The 22825-nt window shown below is 35.6% G+C and overlaps 1 protein-coding gene across 1 annotated transcript in view; it reads right to left on the reverse strand.

Annotated features, from left to right (window-relative positions):
* The window catches only part of SPAG16 (sperm associated antigen 16), a 412472-nt gene that overhangs the window by 383464 nt on the left and 6183 nt on the right, over positions 1-22825 (reverse strand). The window contains exons 4-8 of the mRNA XM_055718613.1: positions 18968-19095; positions 12729-12866; positions 6982-7089; positions 5462-5579; positions 3980-4049 (exon numbers count right to left, since the gene is read on the reverse strand). Of these exons, the coding sequence (XP_055574588.1) occupies positions 3980-4049; positions 5462-5579; positions 6982-7089; positions 12729-12866; positions 18968-19095 (562 nt within the window). The remainder of the gene's footprint in view (positions 1-3979; positions 4050-5461; positions 5580-6981; positions 7090-12728; positions 12867-18967; positions 19096-22825) is intronic.

Below are 22825 nucleotides of genomic sequence, written 5' to 3' on the forward strand. Positions count from 1 at the left end.
ACATTTCTTTTTGCATGACCTTCTAACAGCAATTACATCACATCAAGGAAAGGAAAAGCACAGTTAACAGTCTTAGCAATGAGTTAGTTCAACCATGAGTAAAGAAACTCATCGAGTTCAACTTTTGAATATAATTGGGTAATAAATAAGCAGCTGTTGTTTTTAGAAAAAAAAACCAAGAAATGTACTGAGCAAGTAGCAGCTTTATAACATGTTTTTAGAACCAGCTGTTATAGCACTGTTCACTTAGGTTTATAAGCAAGCTACAATCAACTTTGCTTAATTCCTTCAGGCAAAAGTGGTCTCTCTTCAGAGCACCACTTAACACTGTGTCTTGATCCATAAGTAAGGTGCAAGCACTCTGTTAATATACACCTAACTACGCTATACAAACCTAAATTAAAAAAAAAATAAAAAATCAGTTATTTGGTAATTAGATACCTCTGTGTGTATGATCTTGCTACCACCTCAGGGAGGGCCACATTCAAAACAAAAACAAAACCAGGTTTTAATGCAAATCTTCTTACACAACCCCCCCAATTCTTTTTAAAACTAATCTAAACTCAAAATACAACTTTTCTGTCAGAGCTTGCTTCCTAGTGAGCACAGCAGGGACAGAGAAGCAGTCTACAAGATGACAGAGTCCTAATCCTAACTTAACTAGTTTCTCTCCAACTATGAAATGCCCTTCGTATCAACTTCAAACAAGCTAAGCAAGTACATAAAAAGAATTAGATTTTTTTTATTTCCTAAGACACCTAAAGAAAACTTCCTCTTGAAGGATTTGTGTAGAGTGTACTGTCTGCAAAGCTAAACAGCAGTCAGGCAGCAGGACAGCAAAAAATCTCTAGTAAATAAATTACATGCTCTGTATTGTGGATGCTATCCTCTTCAATTGTTTGAAATGCATCAGGCATTTTTTCTCTACCTAGCTGACACATACAAATTTACAATGCAAACTCATTGTGAATCCTACGCAGCTTCCTTCTGTTCTTCACTGTGCACTGACACACGCAAAGAAAAAAACCCAAACAGAAAACAAATCCACCCTGCACTGGATGTGCAGGACGTCATTGCCATTCAAAACCTTGAACAATTCAGCAAATCCAAAACTAATAAAAAGCCACTATCAGTGCCCTCTAGCCAAAGCCAGCATTCCAGTGACACACTGCAATCAAGTCTAGTTGTGGGACAGAAGCAGCATCAGGAAGCAGTAACAGGCAAGCTTCTGCTGCTGGGCAGAGCCATTCTCGTTCCTTGCCTTGGCAAATGATAACTTGCCAGTCAGAATGTTCATTATCTTCTAACTAAAATGTACCAATGTACTACTGTATAAAAGTCAGCCCTGAAGAGACAGCAACTGAAAAAACACAGCTGTAGGTCTCCTTACAGCAGAAATTTGCAAGTCCAACAGCAGTGGCTCCTTCCAAACTAAGATCTTAAATATTTGTTGAGAAAAGCGTAGCCAACATTTCTTCAATATCTATGCACTGCTTGCTTCTCAAGGCTGCATTTATACTGTCTCAGGAATAAGAATTCAAGAAGCAACAGAACATGACCACCTTTCAAGAGGCAGCAGAAGTATCTGAATAAGAGACAGTGTCACCCACTGAGACACGAGTATGACCTACAGGGACAATAAAAGTTACATCGTATAAGATGACAAAGCACTGGAAATAAAGGAGCTGAAATACAGTTTAATTTATGATACACAAGGTATGAGGCAAATTAAGGCTTGCACAAGCACATAGGTGGCTGATGAGCTTAATAATTTGTGTTGGAGACTACATGATTATTTTTTTTACATATTATTATTTGTAAAGTGCTCCCCTACTTGTCACTTTTTGGTACTATAAAATGCTCTCAAGATTTCTGGAGAATAAACAAGTACTGTGAACAGCCAGCAAGTGGGTTTTAGAATTGCTCAAACAACAAATGAAAGTACATGCAATATGAAAGAGACAGATGGGGCATCTATACTGTAAAACACTAGCGTGGGGGAAGAACCCACACCAGATGATCCTCAAACCAGAGTATAATGAAAACTTGAATGCTATACACCCTAAACTAATATAAAATAAAAAGCCTATTCTCTACCTCCCTATCTGAATTGGGATGAAAACAAGCACCCTGCTCTTCAGTGGGGCAGAGGCTTACGCTTTTAGTTGTAACAAGATTTAGAGACTACAGCAGAAAGTAACGAGTACATACAGCCACAGAAGGGTATTTAGAGGGCCTGAAACATGCCTTGCTGTGAAACACATACAAAGAAAGGCATCAGAATCCAAAACCAGAAAGATACTGTGAACACTGAAGAGGCTTGCTGCCAGTACTTCAGCATTCCGCTATGTTAACACATCTGAAGTCTGTATTTACAGAAGTTATTAGTTTAGCAGCTATTTTCTTGTACACAAAGTAAAATCATAGTTTTACTGGGTAAGATTACAGAACACTTTCAGGTTCTCCCAGAAATGAAAGCAGCTATGTGCTAAACTAAGCGGTATTTCAGAAAATGAGTAAGGTATGCTCCAAGGGACTCCTGAACTATATAAGCCTCCAACTGCTCCATGGAAACCAAGACCTGAACTAGGATGAGGGGCATCTTTCAGATAATTAGGTCTCAAGCCAATGCTCACAGCAATTCACAACAATTTAGGAGGCCAACTGCTTCTACATACATTAGAGAGAATTTGAAGGAAACATCAAACCGAATGTTCTATGCTCATAGTAGGCAGGCAGTAGCAAAGATCTGGATATAAGATGAAATGTCTGCATTAATAGTAAATAAGCCATCTTAACAGTCAAGGAAATACCTGCCAGTGTCTTCACTAAACTACAAATCCAAAAAGAAACCAAAGAAGTTTATGTGGCTACTATTCTTCTCAGCCTTGTCTTTTCAACAGGAATTTTATACAATGGAAGTACCTCCATGAACATGGGAACTAGTGAAGCTTGATTGTCAAAGGCTGGGGTAACTGTAGCTTTTGACCTGGGGTATATCACCAGTGAAAAAGGAAGTTTAGGCCTTTAACACACTGGAAAAACAACACAAAAGAAACATATATAAAAATGTCCTAATTGCAACAAATGCTTCACCTGGAAGTTGTATAATATTTGATACCTGGGCTGAGAAATTTGGGGTTCTGTAATGTCAAATGAACTGCAATCTCTGATTGCAGTTCTGCTCATGACTAAGGCAGGTGCAACATCCCCTTCTGATTGTGAATACTCTGTTGTCAAAGAGGGTTGATCTCATTGTTTCTTTTTTCATCATCTGATCTATTTTCAGGAGTCTTTTAGAAACCAGATTTCTTTGAGACTTCTCACTGTCAAATGTAGCAGCAATTGGAAAATAGGTTCAAAGTTATTAGTGGGAGTGATGCTCACAAAGAATGTGATAGCATGGGCTTCGTTTACTTAGGAAACTGCTAGGTGTTTTCCTGATGCCGTTAGAAAAATAATTTAATAATTATGCATTTATTTAAAACACCAGGGAAGTAGTGTAGTACCATACAGATAAAGATATTATTCCAGCAGGGATTATATAACTTTAGCAACCTCCTGTAAAAATGAGACATGCTAAAATAAGAGGCTGGACTTCATAACACCAGTATTTTCAAAATGTTTCCAGACCACTCCTATATACCTTCTTAAGAGTGAGCTGAAAAAGGACACTGTCATTAAAAAAAAAAAAAAAAAGTATTAGTGGATAAAGTAACAGCAGCATACAAAAAAAATAGATTTCTAGGACAGTCATTCCATAGTTATTGCATTTTGCCATCAGCAGTCTCACAGTCCTTAGCAGACACATTTTTGGAATAAATATTCAAATGATAAAATTGCTGCTCTGTCACCAGCACAGCTGATAAATTGTTCATAGTGCAAGAGTTTTTGATTTACTGTTACACTAGATTCTGAAATGCATCATACCAACAAAAAACCCATAACCAGTCTGAGCTTGGTGATGGGAATATTTTACCTTTTGTCACGGGAATCTGATTAGCACATCCAGACTCTAAATTTTCTAGCGTGGCTTGCAAACCTGTAACCTAATTTTAAAAAGAGGAGAGAATAAGAAGAGGCAATATGAAAAAATTGCTTTTGAACTGTCTGTTCACAACACAGCATTTATGCCTGCATATTTAAGTAATAAATTTTGTCTTTTTTCTTTTTTTTTTTTTTTTTTTAACTTTTCTGATTATTGTCTCTAAGTTATAACATTACTCCTAACAGATTTTGGAAAGGCCCAGTGGAACTATGCGATAAAATAAAAGCCATCCAGAATCTTCCAAAATACTTTTACAGTTTTATTAAAACAATGCAGACATATAGAATACTAAGGCTTTTACTACACCATCGACTTTTAGCCACTATCTCTACACTGATCTTTAATTTAATGGCACAATATGCCATGCATCTTTGTCATGCCACAAAATACTGTGCTATATGTTACTAAAAAAAGTCATCACTCCAGAAAGCATACAGTTCATAACTGGATAGGTCTTACATATGTTCCTGAAATTTCATAGCATTGGAACTGTTCAATGCTTTGTATTCCTGAATCAGCATAACTGTATATGGACAGTAACCTTTCTTTTTGTACAGGACATTTTCATTTACTTCTTGAAATTTCAAACATATATTCATCAGCCTTTTAAAAGGAAGCCCTCAGGTAACCTGAGAAAAATTGGAGGCAGAGGAAAGGACAAAATGAGAGAGATGAGGACTACTAGAAAAGCATGCAAGCATGGTCAGCGCCCCTTTCATGTTATCCACGTATAATTGATGCTACTGCTGAAATGCAATGTATTTAGGGAGGGGTTTTCTTTCTTTTTTCCTTCTGTTTTTTGAACCAACAACCTACTGGTTAAACACACACACAAAATATTTTTCTGTTTTTCATCCAACCTATCTGTGCTTACAGTGTTTCCTGCTAAAGGGGTAGAATACCTTAGGAGTAAAATACTACTGTGTTAGTAAAATACTACTGTGTTACTCCACTCACAAGACAGAAAAACTGTTTCTGATTATCTTAATGGTTTTTTTCCTCAACTAGTAGGTCACTCCTGAATATATTTAGGAAAAAGTAAAATAATCAATAGTAACAAAGAAAGTTAAAATAAGACATTTCTGGAAGGCATAGATGGAAGCATGCAAATCTCTGGGAATGTCACAGGTTTCCTTAAGTTGTCGACACTGAAAGTATAACAGGGTCTTGCACACTGCTGACTCACGTAGAGCAGCACTGAGCAAGTACAGACAGATCTATTATTTTGTGGCACTAAGCTTCACCTACTTTCAATACTAGCATTTTACCAAATGTCATGAAACTCATCAAAACATTCTGCTTCAAACTATCACATAAGTGAGTTGCTTTAACAGAAATATCCTGTGTATTTACCAAAGTAAAAACCAAAAGCATTCCTTACATATTTGCAAGCGGTGTTCAACATAGTTTTACCTGCTCAAGTGCTCTGTCTCTCTCCAAAGTAGTTAACATTTTCTGTCTCAATGTAGTCTGGTATTTTTCAGTCAGCTGCTTCAGCACAGGTTCATATGATGCATAATGTGCCTTCAGCCTGTGAACAAGAAGAGGACAAATAACTCCTTAAAGATGACTTAAAGCAGAGATTTTTCTGTTTAACTTTTCCCCTCCCCAAATAAAAGAATAAAAGCACCAAAAGGTCAATACGGAGTAGACAGCAAAGGTATTAATATGCAACCACCCAACTGGAATATCACAAGAAAAAAAAACAAAAGAAAGAAGTCAGATAAATAAGAGGCTTCATAGTTTGTTTAGTCAGATCTTTTAAAACACTCCATTCCATTTTGGTCTCTCTTTAATCCATCATACACACACTGCACATTAATTTTGCTAATTTCTGTTTTCTTGTAGATGGATGATATTCCATTGGAAAAAAAGAATTACAGCTATTATCTGACTACCAACTAAGATCCTAACCTAGGCAAAACAGTCATAATATGATTACTATTTCTTTCTTCATTGCACATTATATTCAGAATACTTAACCACTTCAATTTTTCAGACCAACTAAAAGTCAGATACCTAATCTCTCAAGAGAAACACATGATCCTAACAGCTTCAAAAATACTGCATTTTGCAAAATCTGACATATAAGAGGATAAGTCAGTGAATAGTGCTCTCTTGCATCAGTATGTATGAATTTCACAGTTAAAGATGTAGAACATGTAGCTGCTATTACATGCATTGATTGATAATAATACCAACAAAATTCTGTGAATGTTTGGACATGAAGATTTAAACCACACCCCAATGTTATTTTTTTTTTTAAAAAAGTGCTGGCATAAACATCTGCAAAGAGATTCTAAACTCAACTCTTACCTGGCCCACTGATCTTCAGATGAACAATACAGAAGTTCTACTCATGCAGGCCAAGCAGCACAACAGTTAATAGAAAACTTAAAGAATTTCATGATGACAGAATTGAGAATTCATATTATAAATTACTATAACTCAGTACCAATTTGGGCTTATACACAACCAAAGCAACATAACAAGTTTCATATAGGAAGTTCCAAGATGTAAAAGGACAAAAAAAACCCAACTATGGGAACCATGAATGCAAAGGTTCTGAACTTCGTGTGATGCCAATTATCCTTAAAACAAGACAAAAGATCTAGACCCCGAAATCACTATGTATTTATGGAAAAAGATCTGGGTAAACGAAAATCTCATTTATACTTTCAACTATGAGAAATACTATGTATTTATTAATGCCACATCACACCATGGAAAGCATACCAAAAACCACACACAGAAATTGTGTAAGAGACATGGCAGAACAGTCCAATGGAAATGGTGTTTACCAGGACACTAACTAAAGGCAGCTACCTTTTCTTCAGCACTTCAAATTCCACAATGTTATCTCATTACTAGGCAATAATTGAAGACATTCTCTTCCATGCTACACGTATAGTAATTAAAATAATTTTCTTAACCTTTTAATGTCACAAACAAGCCTGTTTTTCTCCTGGACCACTCGCTTATGATGCATTCGATGGAAGTCACGTTCTCTCTGCATCTTTAGGAAAGCCTCTTTTGCTTTGCTGTATGTAAACAGAAAATACAAGAGACAAGTGTTAGTCTCCTCCTATTAATTGCTCAGCAAGGTATGCTGAATACATATCAAACTAATTTTCAGATATGAACACATGGTTATTGCATCCAAGTTGGAATCTTTTGGTGGTATGCCTGTGCTGGAGAATGTGTGCTTCTGAGGTCTTTTTGCTGCTGCCAGCTGATGTAAAACACCCATGGGTACTCTTCACCTTCCTTTGGTTCCTTTAGATAGGATCCTTAAGGGTTCTGGGATTATAAAGGTCAGAGTTGAGGTCAACCTTACTTTAAGCATAAGGGCTCTTGTGGAGGTACACATTCAAATTACAGGTGATTAGAAAACAATACTCTTGTGGGTTTAAAACTCTACATGAAAATGTATTGCAATACTGATTTTCTAATATCTACATCACATCTGGAGCCCAGCATCATGGTACGTGCTAGAAGGACACACACAGAAGGATAACTGTATCGGTGCCTTGCATACATGTGGATTTAGAGAGCTTCTGGAAAAACTGCGCTAGAAAAGTTCTAGGCTCTATTCAATCATGTCTGCAGCCCATCCCCAGGTGTCCCCTGTACATGACAGCAGGAAGCAAAACAAATACATTTCAAAATTAATCGCAAACAAAGTGAAAACCTGTTATTCTCTAAGCACATTCTACACACAGTCATGGGACACTCTGAGATACTCTGCTCCATAAAAGAAAATACTCTGTATATATTCTGTACATTTTCTCCTTGCCTTTACTGATAAGGGTTTGGCAGGGAAGATTTGTAGACAAATTGTTTAATTGCAAAGGAAGCTTGAAATTACCTTGCACAGTAATTAGATATTTGCTCTCTGCAAAAATAAAGCTCATTTCCTCTCCAACAGGAGCTGAGAGTTAGGAAGACCACTATGACAGTGGAGTATGCCAAAATCACAGGTCCAGGAATAAGACCCATAACTGCCAGCACATTATATTTAATTGTACAATTTGATTTACTATAAATGCATTTGCTATATTTATTACCTACAAACTACCACACTTATATGAGTACATTAACATGTGAAGTGTTGCTTGTAGCAGGAACAGTTAGAAAGACCTGAAGAAGAGGTGAATTAATGCCACTATGGATCAGTCAAACCTGGGAAAAAGCTGGCAGGGAAATGAGAACAGGCAGGGCAGCCCCTGCAGTAACACCCCAAAAAGCTCAAAGGAGCTGTGGGCATGCACGTGCACAAGTACCAGAAGTTGTTAAACAGAGTAACTCAGGATATTGGTATTGCAATGTAAAGTATAGATTAATGATTCTGCTCCAAGCTCCTATGAACAGCAAAACATTTGAGAGGTAAATGAATCAGTGGTCTCAGGACAGTTCTGTGAAACAACTCCATCATGACACCACTCTCAAAATCTGACTTGCCGTAAGATCTTGAATACAAAACCTGCCCCTTCAAAGCTAAGCAGATGGCTTGTTCTAAGAGTAAAAGTGTTGCTACAGTCATAGCAAAGCCAAAATCCATTTATTTAGTTAAGATATATGTCAAAGACCACAGGTCTCTCCATTTAAACTTTTTTCAAGCAAGTAGTTTCATAAAAATAGCAGAAAAGGACAGGGTCTAATAAATCCAAGTAGGGATTTTTAAAGGTGAGTTATGTGCCCTGTTCCTTCTGAATTTAGGAGAGACTTTATTCCCCAAGATGCTGCAAGTTGTAGCTCTAAAATTTTAATTGAAGTTAAGACAGTTTCAGTAAACATATACTCTCACACTTTTACTCTATTTCATTTATACAGCATTTAGCAGCAAGGATGCTACATGTACCCTATAATTAAACGCATTTAAACACATTAGGTGCATTGAAATATGATGCACAATACAAAAAACATGCACTTTATTTTTTTCATGGTATAAGTGGAGAAATATGTGCCAGAATGGTTAGATTTTGGCACAGAAATAGGAGATCAGCTGAGGATTTTGTAGCTGGTGATAGCAGTAACAGTAATAATAAATATGATTTCCAGGATTGCTTTATATTTTGACTGTTAGTGTGGCTGTAAACTGGGTGTATACTTGTGAGCATGCTTCCAAAAATCAGGACAGAAAGATACCTGCAAATGTTTAAAACTACCAACTGATGTTTTTGAAGTCAGTTGCAAACCCTCAGACAAAAGCTGTACACAACTTTCATTCAATCTCCCTAATAAATTCCTAAATGTTTAAAGAACTTACAAATATCACAGTTAGCAGTCCCTGTGATTAACACAATCTTAAAACTGATATACCATTATGTTGTCTACCTACATATTTATTTAAATACAAAAGCAATACAAAGGCTCTGGCCATAGGAAAACACCAAAATATATAGTATTCAAGCTATTTAAATCATCAGATAGGCAGAGTTCAATGTTGCTATGAAATTACAGTCTACTATTCAAATCTAGCAATTACTAGAATATTAAATCCTTAAATAACAAATCATCACTGAAGACAATAAATTAAAATTAACTAGTCTCCTGTAAGAGTTAATTTTCAGATATGTTATTTTCAAATTTTTCTTGCGTATTGGAAAGAACATCTGTGCTTCCATTATAAAAATACTGCAGCTGATAACAGCATCCTTTACCAGTCAGGGCTCAACTGTAGCCTTCAAGGTAAAAGAGAAAGAGGGTACACCAAGGTATATTTTAACAACTGTCACATGGCAAGCCAATGTAAAATTAGTTTTGAACTCTGTCATAAGATAATGTCTGGTTTTAGAAATCATTTAATAAAGATTAGTAGTGTATCTAAACCTCAAGGTAATAACCATCACTAGCTGTGGAGTAAAAATTATGCTGACATTTATTTCTTTTCATGTATGCATTCAGGGATTTTGTCACATCTTAAGATGCTTTCAGACATTGGTCAACCTATTAAAAATACATACTCTTTCTATACAGGAGGTGAAGCTGATTGTGATTTTCTCTTTAAATAATTAAACATCACAGTGAAATGTAACCAACAGCCTGCAATCTACTCTATTTGCCCACTTGCTTGCCAGGCAGTTATGTAAATACTATATTAAAATACCTAAAATGCAATTGCAGTTAGCTTCCAGACACTGAATCTCTTCCTCCAATTGCTACACAACATTAAAGCAGGAGGTAATTGGTTTACAGTCATTTATCCTGGGCCCCCATACTGCCTAAGTCCCAAATAAAATCTTTTCTGCAAGACGGCTGTCATGACTACCAATCTCAGAAATACCAGATGTAATTAAAAGCTTTCTTCAAATACACTTCACAGCACTGTATCTTACAACGAAAGTCTTCTGACTAATCCACAGAGCAAAATAGGAAACTCCGCTCACAGACCCTCTAACCAGTCAAACTAGCATTTCTTCAGTGCTGTTTAGGCATTCCGATTTCAGTGTAAGCTGGTGAATTCTCTTTCAATACTTGAGAGCTCAAATTGTCCTCCAGGTAATTTTGGCTCCTGCTGGAATGTTTGCTTTATCATAGCTAGGGTACTGACTCCAGTCACTGAATGTATGAACAAGAAAAAATGCTGTTAACAGTCACTACAGCAAATGGACTTACTAGATTATTGTGACCAGGGTTTATCCAAAAGACACAAAGGAACACTGTAACTCATGCTATGTCCAGCAGAAATGCTCAGTTTCACAAATTTCATTAATTCTAGAAACAGTACTGGTTTAATTCATAAATTATTCCAGACAAAGTAAGTGAAATGAATGGCACAGAAGTGCTGAACTTTTAACACTGGTATCCAGGAAAACTTTCAAAGTTATTTGAAGTAAAAAGGTTGAAAAATGAAGCAGTGACCGTTAGCACAAAACAAGTTTCACATCTATATATACTCCATTCTAATATTAGCAGAAATACTATGAAAACAAAGCTGTCCCTACAAGTGGAGAAAAGAACTACTTTTTAATAGTGTTTTAATAAGGTACATGCAAATAAGCGTAGCATTTAACAGTAAATGCTGATGAACATTATTTATTCACCATCTAATTTGTGTCATATAGGATTTGCCCTCTATCTCACTTCCCTCTCCAGGGGTTTTAGAGTTTAGTTATCATCAAACACTAGAATGTGAAAAAGCAAGTCACAGTTTACAGTAGATTCATTTATTATGTTAGCCCAGTTCACTTAACTGAGTGTTTAGAGTTTTTTTAACAGATAGCCTGTAGGAACCTAGCATATTGACAATGTCTTTTCCCTCTGCTGCTTTCTTCCTGTTGCAGATTATCATGTCATCTTTCAGCCTTTCAACTCATTCTGCTATAAAATGAACTTCTGGCACATCCTACAGTGTATAGACATTGTTATGGGAAAACCCAAGCTCACTCATGACCACAGCAAAAAGGATTAGAGCTTTGAGTTCTTAAGCAATCACATAGCAATGCCACAAACCCAGGAAAACTGTCATCAAGTTATAATTTGCTCAGATCATCTTGTTATAGCATGTTCTGTTTCATGTGGGGGGTGGGCAGAGAAAAGAGGTGGGGAAAAAAAAAAAGGAGAAAGGAAAGCCTGTTAAAAACGCTACTGACAATAATAAATTTCAGAAAAGCCAGATTTTGTCTTTCCTTCTTTTACTATACATTACTGCTTCTTACCCTCCCATTCAAATGAGACACAATCCCTAAACATTCATTGTCCAAAGAAGCTGCAAATTAAAATACATGTATGTTTTCTATATGGCCCATCTTAGTATATTTAGACTACACAATACTTGACTTGATCATTAAAGCTGTTTACTTAACTATTAGACTATGACCAATTAATTTATTAATTTAAAATGTAATCAATCATGATCATAGGAAAATAATTTGATTATCATTATTATCAGCAGCAATGATTTTTTAAGATCCGAGTAGTTATTTTTCATATGAAGGAACAATCTAAATGGAAATTAGTAGCTTGAGCAATCTTGAGGAAAATCAGGGATGGAAGTTTTTTTTTTACAGCTCCATATTTTAAAACTATGCAATGTCAAAACTGAAGTGAGTGCACTATTCTGTCTCGGTAAATTCTCAATCAACGCATATATGTGCAGACATACCATTCTTCAGAAAAGGCTGTGCTACATGTAGTTCATGATTGCATCTCTTCATTATATAGGCTAAATATGTTAACTCTTTCATAATTGAAGTACAACTGACTTGTAAAATCCACTACTACAAGCAGTGATGGTAATGTACACTGACATACCATTTGCCACTAGGGCCAGAGTGATAGACTTTTTGCAATTTAAAAAAGAGTAAATGCATAGTGGTTTTTTTCTGGTTTACGGTAGCTGTAATTTATAGTAATGTATTTTAATAAAAAATGCACATAACCATTTATTTTTTAGTTCTACATATTATACTCTCATGAATTCTTGTAGTAATTTGTTGTGATTACTGGATGCTGAATGTTATTTTCTATAGCCTAGTAAATACAAATAATAAAAATTAAGATTTAGGTTTCTAATAGAGCTTAGAGAAACTTGAACTTTAATTATAAATGTCACCTAGAAGTAAAAATATGTGCAGCTAGCATAAGAAACAAACTTCTTTCCATTCAGTACTTGGGTTTACTTTACGTGGCCATTTACTGCTGTATATCAAAGTTTCAATAAGACCAAATAACATACTTTGCAGCAACTTTATAGTTTTCCAAATCTTTCTTCAAACACATATTCTCAGCCTCAAGTTGCTGGTTGCGGGTATACACAGTTGGAACCAATCCAGTATCTTTGGCTGTGAACACACCTCGCTGTACAAGTTCATACCTAGTAGAAAAGAAACAGATATTTTATTCCATGTTTCCTTTTCCGCACTTTGCTGATGTCTCCCTTCTCACGCTAGCATTTAGCTTAACTAGAATCACAAAGTTATTTATTATCTCAAGGCATTTACCTCCTATGATCGCTAACAATTAGCAACAGTACTGTCCCACCACACTGTGTTCTATTTTGCTGCTTTTCAATCTAAAATGTATTATTTTTCATAATAGTAAAAAGACATGCCCTGTATAACACAGTACTTCAATTTAAACAATTGTTCTTTTCCTTTCTTTCTTCAAAATAGCTTAAATAAAGGGGGTGGGGGCGGGGAGGGGGGGGGTTGGATCTTGTTCAAATAATATTTGCATACACTCACAGCCCTTTTTATCTCTTACACTCAAATACTCCAAGATACGGGGTTTTTTTAAGGACTCAAATAAGGTGACAAAGCTGTATATAGCCTGGATGAATGAGCTATCTTCAACATGCAATACAGAGCTCACCTAGGGAAATTTCTCCATTCCTTCCTGTTTACTTTCATTGCCCTCTCCTTACTTAATTATGTTTACTAATATTTACCCATTTTACCAGCCCCCAAGAAAACATGAGTCTATGATGTAGAAGCCTGAAGGCTGCTTTAGTTAAATACTTGTACAGACTAACTTGCTTTTTGATAAGTAAAAGAGAATCTGGAGCAGTGTGTAATGCTGTGCAGCAAGGTAGGAATCTCTACAGCCCATGGCAATAAAGTCTACTCAGTCAGTCTCCTACCTTTTAGGACTCTGTCTTTTGGTAGGATATCAGTGAAAGCAAAGAATACTCTAACAGGCAGTAGAAAGGATGTAGGCATTGACACCATTCATTTTAGGCTTAATTTAAAGGCATTTAAATACAGAGCAACTGAAATTACCTAAGTATCATCTACTTAAAAAAAAAAAAAAAAAAGGCAAGCAGTGATATTAGAAAAGATTCAGAAAAGCTAGATTTGATCAAAAAAAAAAGTGACTGTCAGCACACAAAACAAACATCTTTGCAGAATCATGCTCATTCAGGGAATGATTATAGGTTCTATTCAAGCCTACATATATAAGCAAAAGATGCTTCTGTGCAAGCACTGCAGGGGAGTGTCCAGAATCCAGTACACATGTACAAAACATCTATTTCTTTGTCTACTTCTTGTCCTGAAAGACATAAGAGCCAGACCTGAAGTTGGTACGAACTTTCATCCCCCCTGAAGACAAAAGACATTGTGCACTACTGTAGCCATGATAATCAGTTCAGCACAGGTTCCATGGAGCTATAAATAATTTAGATCTGATAAAGACTATAGCCTCGCAATCTTCTTCCCTGCTGATCTTGACTTCAACTGGTAGATTGTCTGGGTTGGAACTCACTAGCAGTAATTTGAAAATTCTTTGCCCTTTCAGGTGAAAAATAGATTGAATCTGTGCATTATTTTTTTCCCAAGTAACAAGGAAGCATGAAAAGAACAGCAGTAATTAGAGAGAGAAATTATACTAAATGCCATCTCCTGCGCTTGGACACAAGCAGCAGATCTAAAACTCGAAGACAGTAAGCACAGCATTCCTAGATCAAGAAAACATGTTGCAGAAACAAAAAATATTTGTAGAATAAGGGATTCTTACTTCACAAGCAATGTTTACTTAACATCCTCCAGAAAATTAAGGAGAATCTTAGAAACGCATGTCCAAAGTACCTCCTATGGTCAGCAAATTATCTGCATTCTGTAGATACTTCTAGGAATGCTCACCCCTATGAATTAAGCTGTCACTCACATCCACCACCAGAGATGAAAGGGTTTTGAGAAGTTAAACTGAACATGTCCAAAGCAAAATTAATCCTATCATCACTTCATTTTCTTGAGCAAATTATAGTAACAACAGGCTTTAATACTAAGAAGAAAGGTTAGGGGGTTTTTTGGTTTGGTTTTTTCTTTTTTTTCCCCCCTCAAATAAACATTGACTGATTAGCAGGTACAATGCCTATTGGGAATATTGCAAATAATGGCACTTCTCATCACAAATGACCACAATTCTACCTTTACAATGGTAAATACTCCTTTATTTGTTAGAAAAATTTCTCCACTGAATTCTGTAACTGCACCTCATGAAAACCATCAAATTTCTGCACAAAGACACATCAGACATTGATAATTGATGAACTTAGCCTCCAGCAGAGCTAAGAACTTTGAAAGACAATTTTAATGAAATACAATTAATACCAATAAATTCACCATGCCCTTGTCTAAGAACACTACTAAAAAAGAAGGCTATTGTGCATGTAGCAGAAATGGAACAGAAAACCACACAACAAAATTGCATTGTGAAATCTCACTATCTTTCATGAACCTGGTCCTGTAAAAGTTATAGAACTCCTACATACCTAGTAGACTGCCAAATAGCTATTGTTCTCACTTCTTTCCATTATACAGTGAACTCTGATGCAAATTACATTAGTTAGTTCCATACACACAGGTATTTTTCTAAGCTTTTCAGAACAACAGTTGTTACTCTTGAATCGCTATTTAAAATTAACAATCTGGAATCCTAAGGAAAAGATGGTCAGCTATGATTTTACGATCAAAGCCAAGTGCAGACTGACTACAAATAATACATTATTACTATATACATTACATTGAATTCAAGTTTCTAAGAGTTCTAAAGGAATCATGTTTGCAGGGGCCCTGCAATAAACTAATATGTAGCTCAGGATACTCCTTTACCAAGGGATAACTCACCTAAAGATGCCTTCAGGGATTAAAATACCAAGTTTTATCTTTTACAAGAACTTCTTACTGAAAATTATCATTCTAATCGATAACTTCTTAAACAGTTTCAACAGGAGGCTAAGAAAGAAACGAGCACAGAAAAATAAAGCACCTTTTTGCCCTAGTGTATCCTCTGATCTATTATGGCATGTGAGTAGAAAATTTATATTTTCACATTATGCTTGTTATATGGGCAAGAAAGTAGGTATGTCCATGCGGTTTTCTACAATCAAACTTGAGGTTACTTCACTTGTGTTCTGAGCCAGTTCTAATCCAAAAACTGAATCTGTTTTAGTGTGATGCTGTCCTAGAACTGATAATTCTCGTTTCTCTCAGGATTTATGAGCTCAGAGCACAATGTATATTAATATGACTGTATGATTTCCAGGCCAAAAAGGACATAAAGCAGAGGAAACTTGGGTCTGCCTGAAATATGCAGATTATCTCCACTGTCTTCAGGGAGTTGTGACATGGAGGATCACAACCTATATCCATTTTCTTCATTCTGCAAAAATGAATTTATTTTATATTGAGCCTACCTTAATGCTCAGAGAACACACAGTAGCTGTGCTGCATGTGCTGTTATGCACAACGCAGGCAATCTTTGTAAGGCATACGCAAAACAGCTTTTAACCTTGCTTGGTCACATAAGTTTATCCACAATTTTAACTACAGCAAACAGAAAAGAATTTTCAATCATGCTTCCGTAATTAGTCTTGCATCTTTCCTTATAATTACAAGCTGAAACCCTGCCATGTCTCTAGGAACACTTAGTCAGAGATTACCAGTCCAATGAGTGTACTAACTAATCGCAGTGATAGCTCCATGCATATGTGTGAACTGCAAATGATTCATCTGCTCATCAGACTGGCAACATGCTGCCACCAGCAGTGAGCTCTTTGGGATTAGGAGGTATAGACTGTCAAATGAATGACTTTACAGTTGATCAGCCCTTGCACTTCATACTCTAAAGCTGTCGATCCAGTATCTTTAATAAACAACAAAAGCACTGTAAATTCTTCTGTATCAAAGGAACAGAAAATTTAAAGGTAAACTAGATATTCTAAAAATAATTTAAGTCTAATTTTTAGTTCCTTAAAGTATAAGTGGAAAAAAAGTGTATGTGCAAACCAAACCTAAGTAAGTAAAGAAATCACTACAAGTATGATAAAATTATTCATTATATCATAGAAAGAGTGTGTTTGACTTAAAATAAAACATTATAAAATCATGACATTTTATGCAGCTGGATAGAATAGCAGAATGTTTTCTCAAACTCTGAAATAAACACAGATAATTTGGTCCAATTTAAGTGACCTTTAGATCTCAGACAGACAATTACTTCAAAGTGAGCCTTTTCATAAATTTTCTCTACGTTAATTAATTTCTCATTTTAAATTCCATTAGTACTTGATCACCCCAGCATGAGAGCGAGAGTGCCGTCCCAATACATAATGAGGAACTTGAGTACACTAATCTGCTCTCACTTTCATTAATACTGTAAATTATCTATTTCAAACCAACATGAAACATTTTGAAATAAGGTATTAATGCAGAAAAAGTCTCAATGCAGTAAGATTAGATCCTGACATGCTGAGCTCATTTGTAATGCTACTGAAATTAAAAATATTACTTACGGAGAAAAAATATAGGTATAGCTAAGAATTTACAAGATAGGGCCTGCTAAGACCTGCACTTGCTCTGTTAAAAAGCAATTTGGATTTTGCCATCGATATAAATTCAGACTCCAAGTGCTTCAGAGAAAGCTGTAGTTTCATAAAAAGGTCGCTATTTATATCTGTCTAGTATTAATTATCTTTTAGTATAAAAAATGTTAAACTTCAAACAATGCTATTCATATCAGTTCTTTTGTTGAAAAAGAATACAGAACTATGGTGCTCCTTCTCTAAGGAATCATTTAAGTTGCATTGTTATGCTATCAAAAAGCAGATCATTATTAATTCCAAAGGCAATGCCTGATTGGTGAGCTCTGTATTAGTAAGACCAGAGCCTTGCAAACAGCAGCAAAGATTCCGCGTGAGAGAATATTTCAAATAAACTTTAAAAGCTTCAAGTATTTTGTAGGAAAAAAATAAGATGTTTCTGACTTTTCAAAAATTGACTAATTTTCAAATTTGAAAAATTTCAAAAGACCTTATTCAAAAAATCTGAGCCTCAAGATAATTTTAAGAGAGGTGTTTCCACTTCTCAGAATCTTTCCAGAGTACCTCACAAATCAAAGCAAGTTTGTAACTGAAAGTATTTCAGTAGAACTTCATCTAAAGCATCACTTTTTCCTCCAAAATAATTCAGCTCTCCTCTCAAGCTTTGCAGCATTCCTGGCACATCATTCTTAATCAAAATTAAAACAGTATACATGCTGCGGGATTCCATATATGAAGAGAATGGAGGAGGAAGTGGGTATTTAGAGGAAGCTGCATGTTTTAACTTCTGCCCAAAGTATGGACAAAACCCCTAAAATCTATAAAAGCTGGGAAAAAGAAGATAGCAACAGCTCAAGAGTTTACTTGTCTGGTTACAATAGGAATTAGATATTAAAAAGAAAAAAACCCAAACCAGCTGTATTATTTCAATTGATATAACAAAAAATAACCCAGTATCAAATTTTTTTTATTATTCTACTTAAAATACAAAGTAGCTATAACGAATGTCCAAACCTACCCAAACAATTAAGGTGCAAATATTGTAGCATACTATAAAATACTCAGTTAAGTTGGCACCCATGTTCCAGAAAGCAAGGAAATAACAAAACCACATGATTTCACAGCATGCTGAAGTGAAATGCTGGTCATTTGGCATTGACTTATTTGATCCAATGACAACTTCTGCACCGTAGCTGGTTTTAATTTGCATTGGTAGTCAGTCAGTGGAGAGCAGAATATAGTTGAAAAAAAATCAGTTTAATTCATTTCATCATAAAGGAGATGGCTTAAACAACTTGCATGAGCTTCATCCTGAAAACTAGTTATTTTTCTTCCTTTTCCGCTACATGCACAAAAGAGGCCTCAGGTGACCACTTCAGACTTGTAAATGTCTATAGAGTTAGGCAAAATGCATACAGTCCTTCAAAGGTACCTCTTTAGGAGCTCCCTTGGAGCCAACTTTCTTGAAAGTCTGTCCTTAAACCAATAGTTTGCATCCTCGTCCTCCACATGAATGTATTTATTTGTTAAAACACTACATATTTAAGAATTACTTGTACTCATTAGTGGAAATATATCCTGAAATATGAAAATACTTGAATCCTGAGCATTACTTTCCAATTCTCAAAGTAACATGGTCACTTAAAATATTTTACCATTCAGTTTGGAAGCAGTCAAGGGTTCTGGACATTCCAAATCTGACCAGGAAATTGCAGAAGAAGTCATCTATTGCTTCAGGTAATTCAGACACCGATTTCTCAGAAGTCAGAACCGATTGCAAAGCCTGAAATTAAAATTTAATAATTGTCATTAAACCTACAAGATCAACACAATTATCAGACCTTCTATTTCTGAAGTCATCTAAAGTCACAGATCTACTGGAGTACAGCTGAGTGTTTCCGTTGTCTTTATTGATCAGATCTGTAATCACTGATCCTTCTAATGTCAAGGTCTGTGAAAGGTTATAGAGAAATAACTCAAAAATCACCCGATTTAAGCAAGTATTCTGAACCTGACATGATCTGATATGGACTTAAAACTATTTAGACGATGGATGATCTTCTGTCACTGACCAGAAAGAAAATGTTAGTTCTCATACTCCTGCACCCTTCAGCAACCTTCAAAACTACTGACGAGAAAAATCAGTACTTCATCTAATAAAAACCACAGGAGTCCAAGGTGATAGTAAACCAGCTTATATTCTGTTTGTAATGATGCATACAATGGAGACTGAAAGAACTGCATCTTCATCATTAGATGTCTTAGTCTCAGAAAGATCAGTTCTCCCTTTTCTTCTTAACATCCGTATGCAGACACTGAATGAAGCTGCCAGACAACACTGCTACAAGTGTTAGCAGAATGCAGATTGTGCACTGAGGCCTCATAGGCAGCTCTTCCAGTGCCATCAAGAAAGACAGCTATTCAGATAGGATCAGCTCATGGGTCAAACACAGTTGCCAAAAGCAGAATCAAAACAGAACAGAGGAATCCTACTACAGAGAGAGAAGGAAAAAAAAAGGGGGGGGGGGGGGGGGGAGGGAGAGAGAGAAAAGCCGAGAGAGAAAAGCCTTTCACAGTTTTCTGTTGCAATGCAGATTTCTTTCCTTCACCCAACTCCATTCAGCCCACTCAGTGTACAGCTTGATACTAGGCCCTCCTAGAGAGATTTCAAGATGTAAGGACGTATGTAAACGGTAAAATATGACCAAGTTGAGACTATGCCCCCCCAAAAAAACCCCCACCATTTAAAGATAACTAGATGACAGACTGCCACAAATTGGCAGCCGAAGTGGTGCCCTTATATCATTCGGATTTCAAATGGATTACAGCAACCTGACATACCTAAACATGAGGGTCTCAGCATTTGGGAACCACATGTGGGCACAATGCAACTATCACTTGGAATGCTCTTGAAATAAACTCAGATTGTATGACAATGTGTGCCACATTATTAAAAAAAGAGCTAGCACTGTAGAGATGAGAAGCAGAAACCGCTTCCACACATGCCTACATTCTTTTCTTCATTTCAATACTAACAAAACTGAAAAAAATTCCAGTGAGATATTCATCAAGACATGCTAAAGGCTGTGACTGCAAATCATTTCCTCCATCCATTTAAAAAAGAATCTGTAGGCCTGGGATTTTTGATAACTCCATTCATTTATGGCTTATTCATGTCCTTAGTGGGAGCTCTATCAGTATGACTGCATAAATTACCTGGAGATAAAGCCATTTCTCTTGATAAAATAAAAACACTGGAAAAATCTCATAGCCATTTTGTATAATACAAAAAATGTTGTGTTTAACCAAGAAACCTACCTAATATAAACAGAAAGAATTGTACATGTACGATCAAGGCCATGTAACACCATTATAAATAACACAATATGCCAAGTGCAATGTAATATTTAGCATATTTTTGTTACTAGAGATACAGTACATTAGACAGGTCTATTTTCTAATTGTGGTAATACAAGTACCAGAGAGAGTACATCTGCAGACATGCAGCTGCATTCCTTTTTTCTTGCTTCTTTTCTTTCTTGATTCTAAGTGAGGCAAACATCTAATATTGTTACTTGTAGTTTCCCAAACACATCTATAAACCCAGTCTTTGGAAGAAATGACACAGCTTGATTCCCTTAATAAATGAAAATATGATAGGAATTCATTCCATCCACGCAGAAGAGAATTTATTAGCTAGATACTAGCACCAAGAATCATTTCAGGAACCAAAGCTCAACAATACAGGGAAACAATACAGGGAAAAATGAATGCAGTCGAACAGGCACAGTATTGGAACAGGGCCTGAGGAAACCAGAAATAAATTCTCAGCTCTTCTGCAGACTTTGTGAATGATATTAGGCTAACCACTTGCTTTAATCATAACCTTGGATGACTACCCATATATAAAAAATTACTATTATGCCATTCTATATTTCCCTATTTAGAAATGAGGAAAATACAATCTATTAATGTGGTGCGAACAGACACACTACAGTCACTATACAGACAAAACCACCTTATTAAAGGATTCTGACCATTAAGTCAAAATAAACAAGCTAAATATTTGCTTTGTTAAGTATTTGTTAAATACCTCTTGGTTAAATATTTTTTAATTAAAATCTTCCAAAACATTTTCTGTGTAAGGATTGTAAATATGGCTGGTAAAATAAATTAATTGCTAAGTAGCTTAACCTTAAGGACTTCACAATACTCACAAGAGTTTCTATCCAATGAAGAAAGAGGAACACAAAATAAATGAGTAATTTCTCTGAAAAACAGAGCAAGCTGTTCTTGTAAAACTTATTAAATGAAAAAAGAATATAAAAAGGCAATTCAAGGAATTTTAACACATTCAAACAAATTAAAAACCAAACCTGCAAAAAATATAAGATTAACGAAGAACAGAAACGTAACTTCAGATTATTGTTTGGAATATTAAGAAAATAAAAGACCCTGGAACAGAAGTGTAATAGTCATAACTACTGAAGAAAATATTTCAGCCAGTTTTGTGTGTGTGTGGTTTTCCAGAAGTTCTGTATCCTTTTCCTATGATCCCTATCACCTGAAGATTTTCTTTCATATGCAAAATATTCGGTTGTATTTAAGAATAATTTATATCACTATACAATGTCTCAAAAAACCGAAAAAAAACCCTTGAGTTCTGACCAAAAGGACAAATGAAGATGAGAACAGGAATAGCAGGAAGAATCACCGTTGTCCAAAACATGTGTTGCCCAGCACAGCTGTATTTTGAATCAGCTGCCATTTCACCAGACTAGAGGGAAATGATTATTTACAGATTAGAGCTCCATCATTTCCCTGGTGGGACCCAAACAAAAACATGAAATGTAATTGCTGAGCAAGCCTCAAACTCCTTGAAGACCAGTGGTTTCACTGCACCCATGCAGATACCCAGAAAGAAAGAAAATACACCTCAATATTCCCTGTAGAAACACAGTTTTAGTTCCTACCAACAATTTTATTTTAAAAAATATTAATAGCGCCATCTTCTATTTGCTTATATTGCTCTTTTTAATTTAGTAATTAGCGCTAATTGCTTTGGAGAAGGAAGTTTGAAAATAAGCATTTTTCTTAGAGTTTCCTGGTTATACTTGACCTTTTTGCAGAGCCTAAAAGAAATTGTAATTACTCAATTTAGAAACTGTGGAAATTCATAGTATCTGCATTTAGCAAATCACTTATTTTTGGATCTCGATCTGTGCCTTTTCTATATAATTTCTTTAACAAAAATATTTACATCTAGTATCATAATGTGATCTTTAATATGGGACTGGGTATATGAGTTACTATGAACAGGAAACACAATCGCTTAAAATTGTTTATCACAGAGCAGCTATTCCAGGATATGGTTATTTTTTAATTTAACCTATTTTTGCCAAGATTAGAAGCTAATGATTGAAAAAGCATACCAATCATTTATCACTGGAAGATGGCAGCCTTCTACTGTGCTTCTTAGCTCAGAGTTTGCGTATCGTTTTAATATTAATTCA

This window comes from Falco cherrug, chromosome 8 (genome assembly GCF_023634085.1).
Source record: "Falco cherrug isolate bFalChe1 chromosome 8, bFalChe1.pri, whole genome shotgun sequence".
Classification (NCBI taxonomy): domain Eukaryota; kingdom Metazoa; phylum Chordata; class Aves; order Falconiformes; family Falconidae; genus Falco; species Falco cherrug.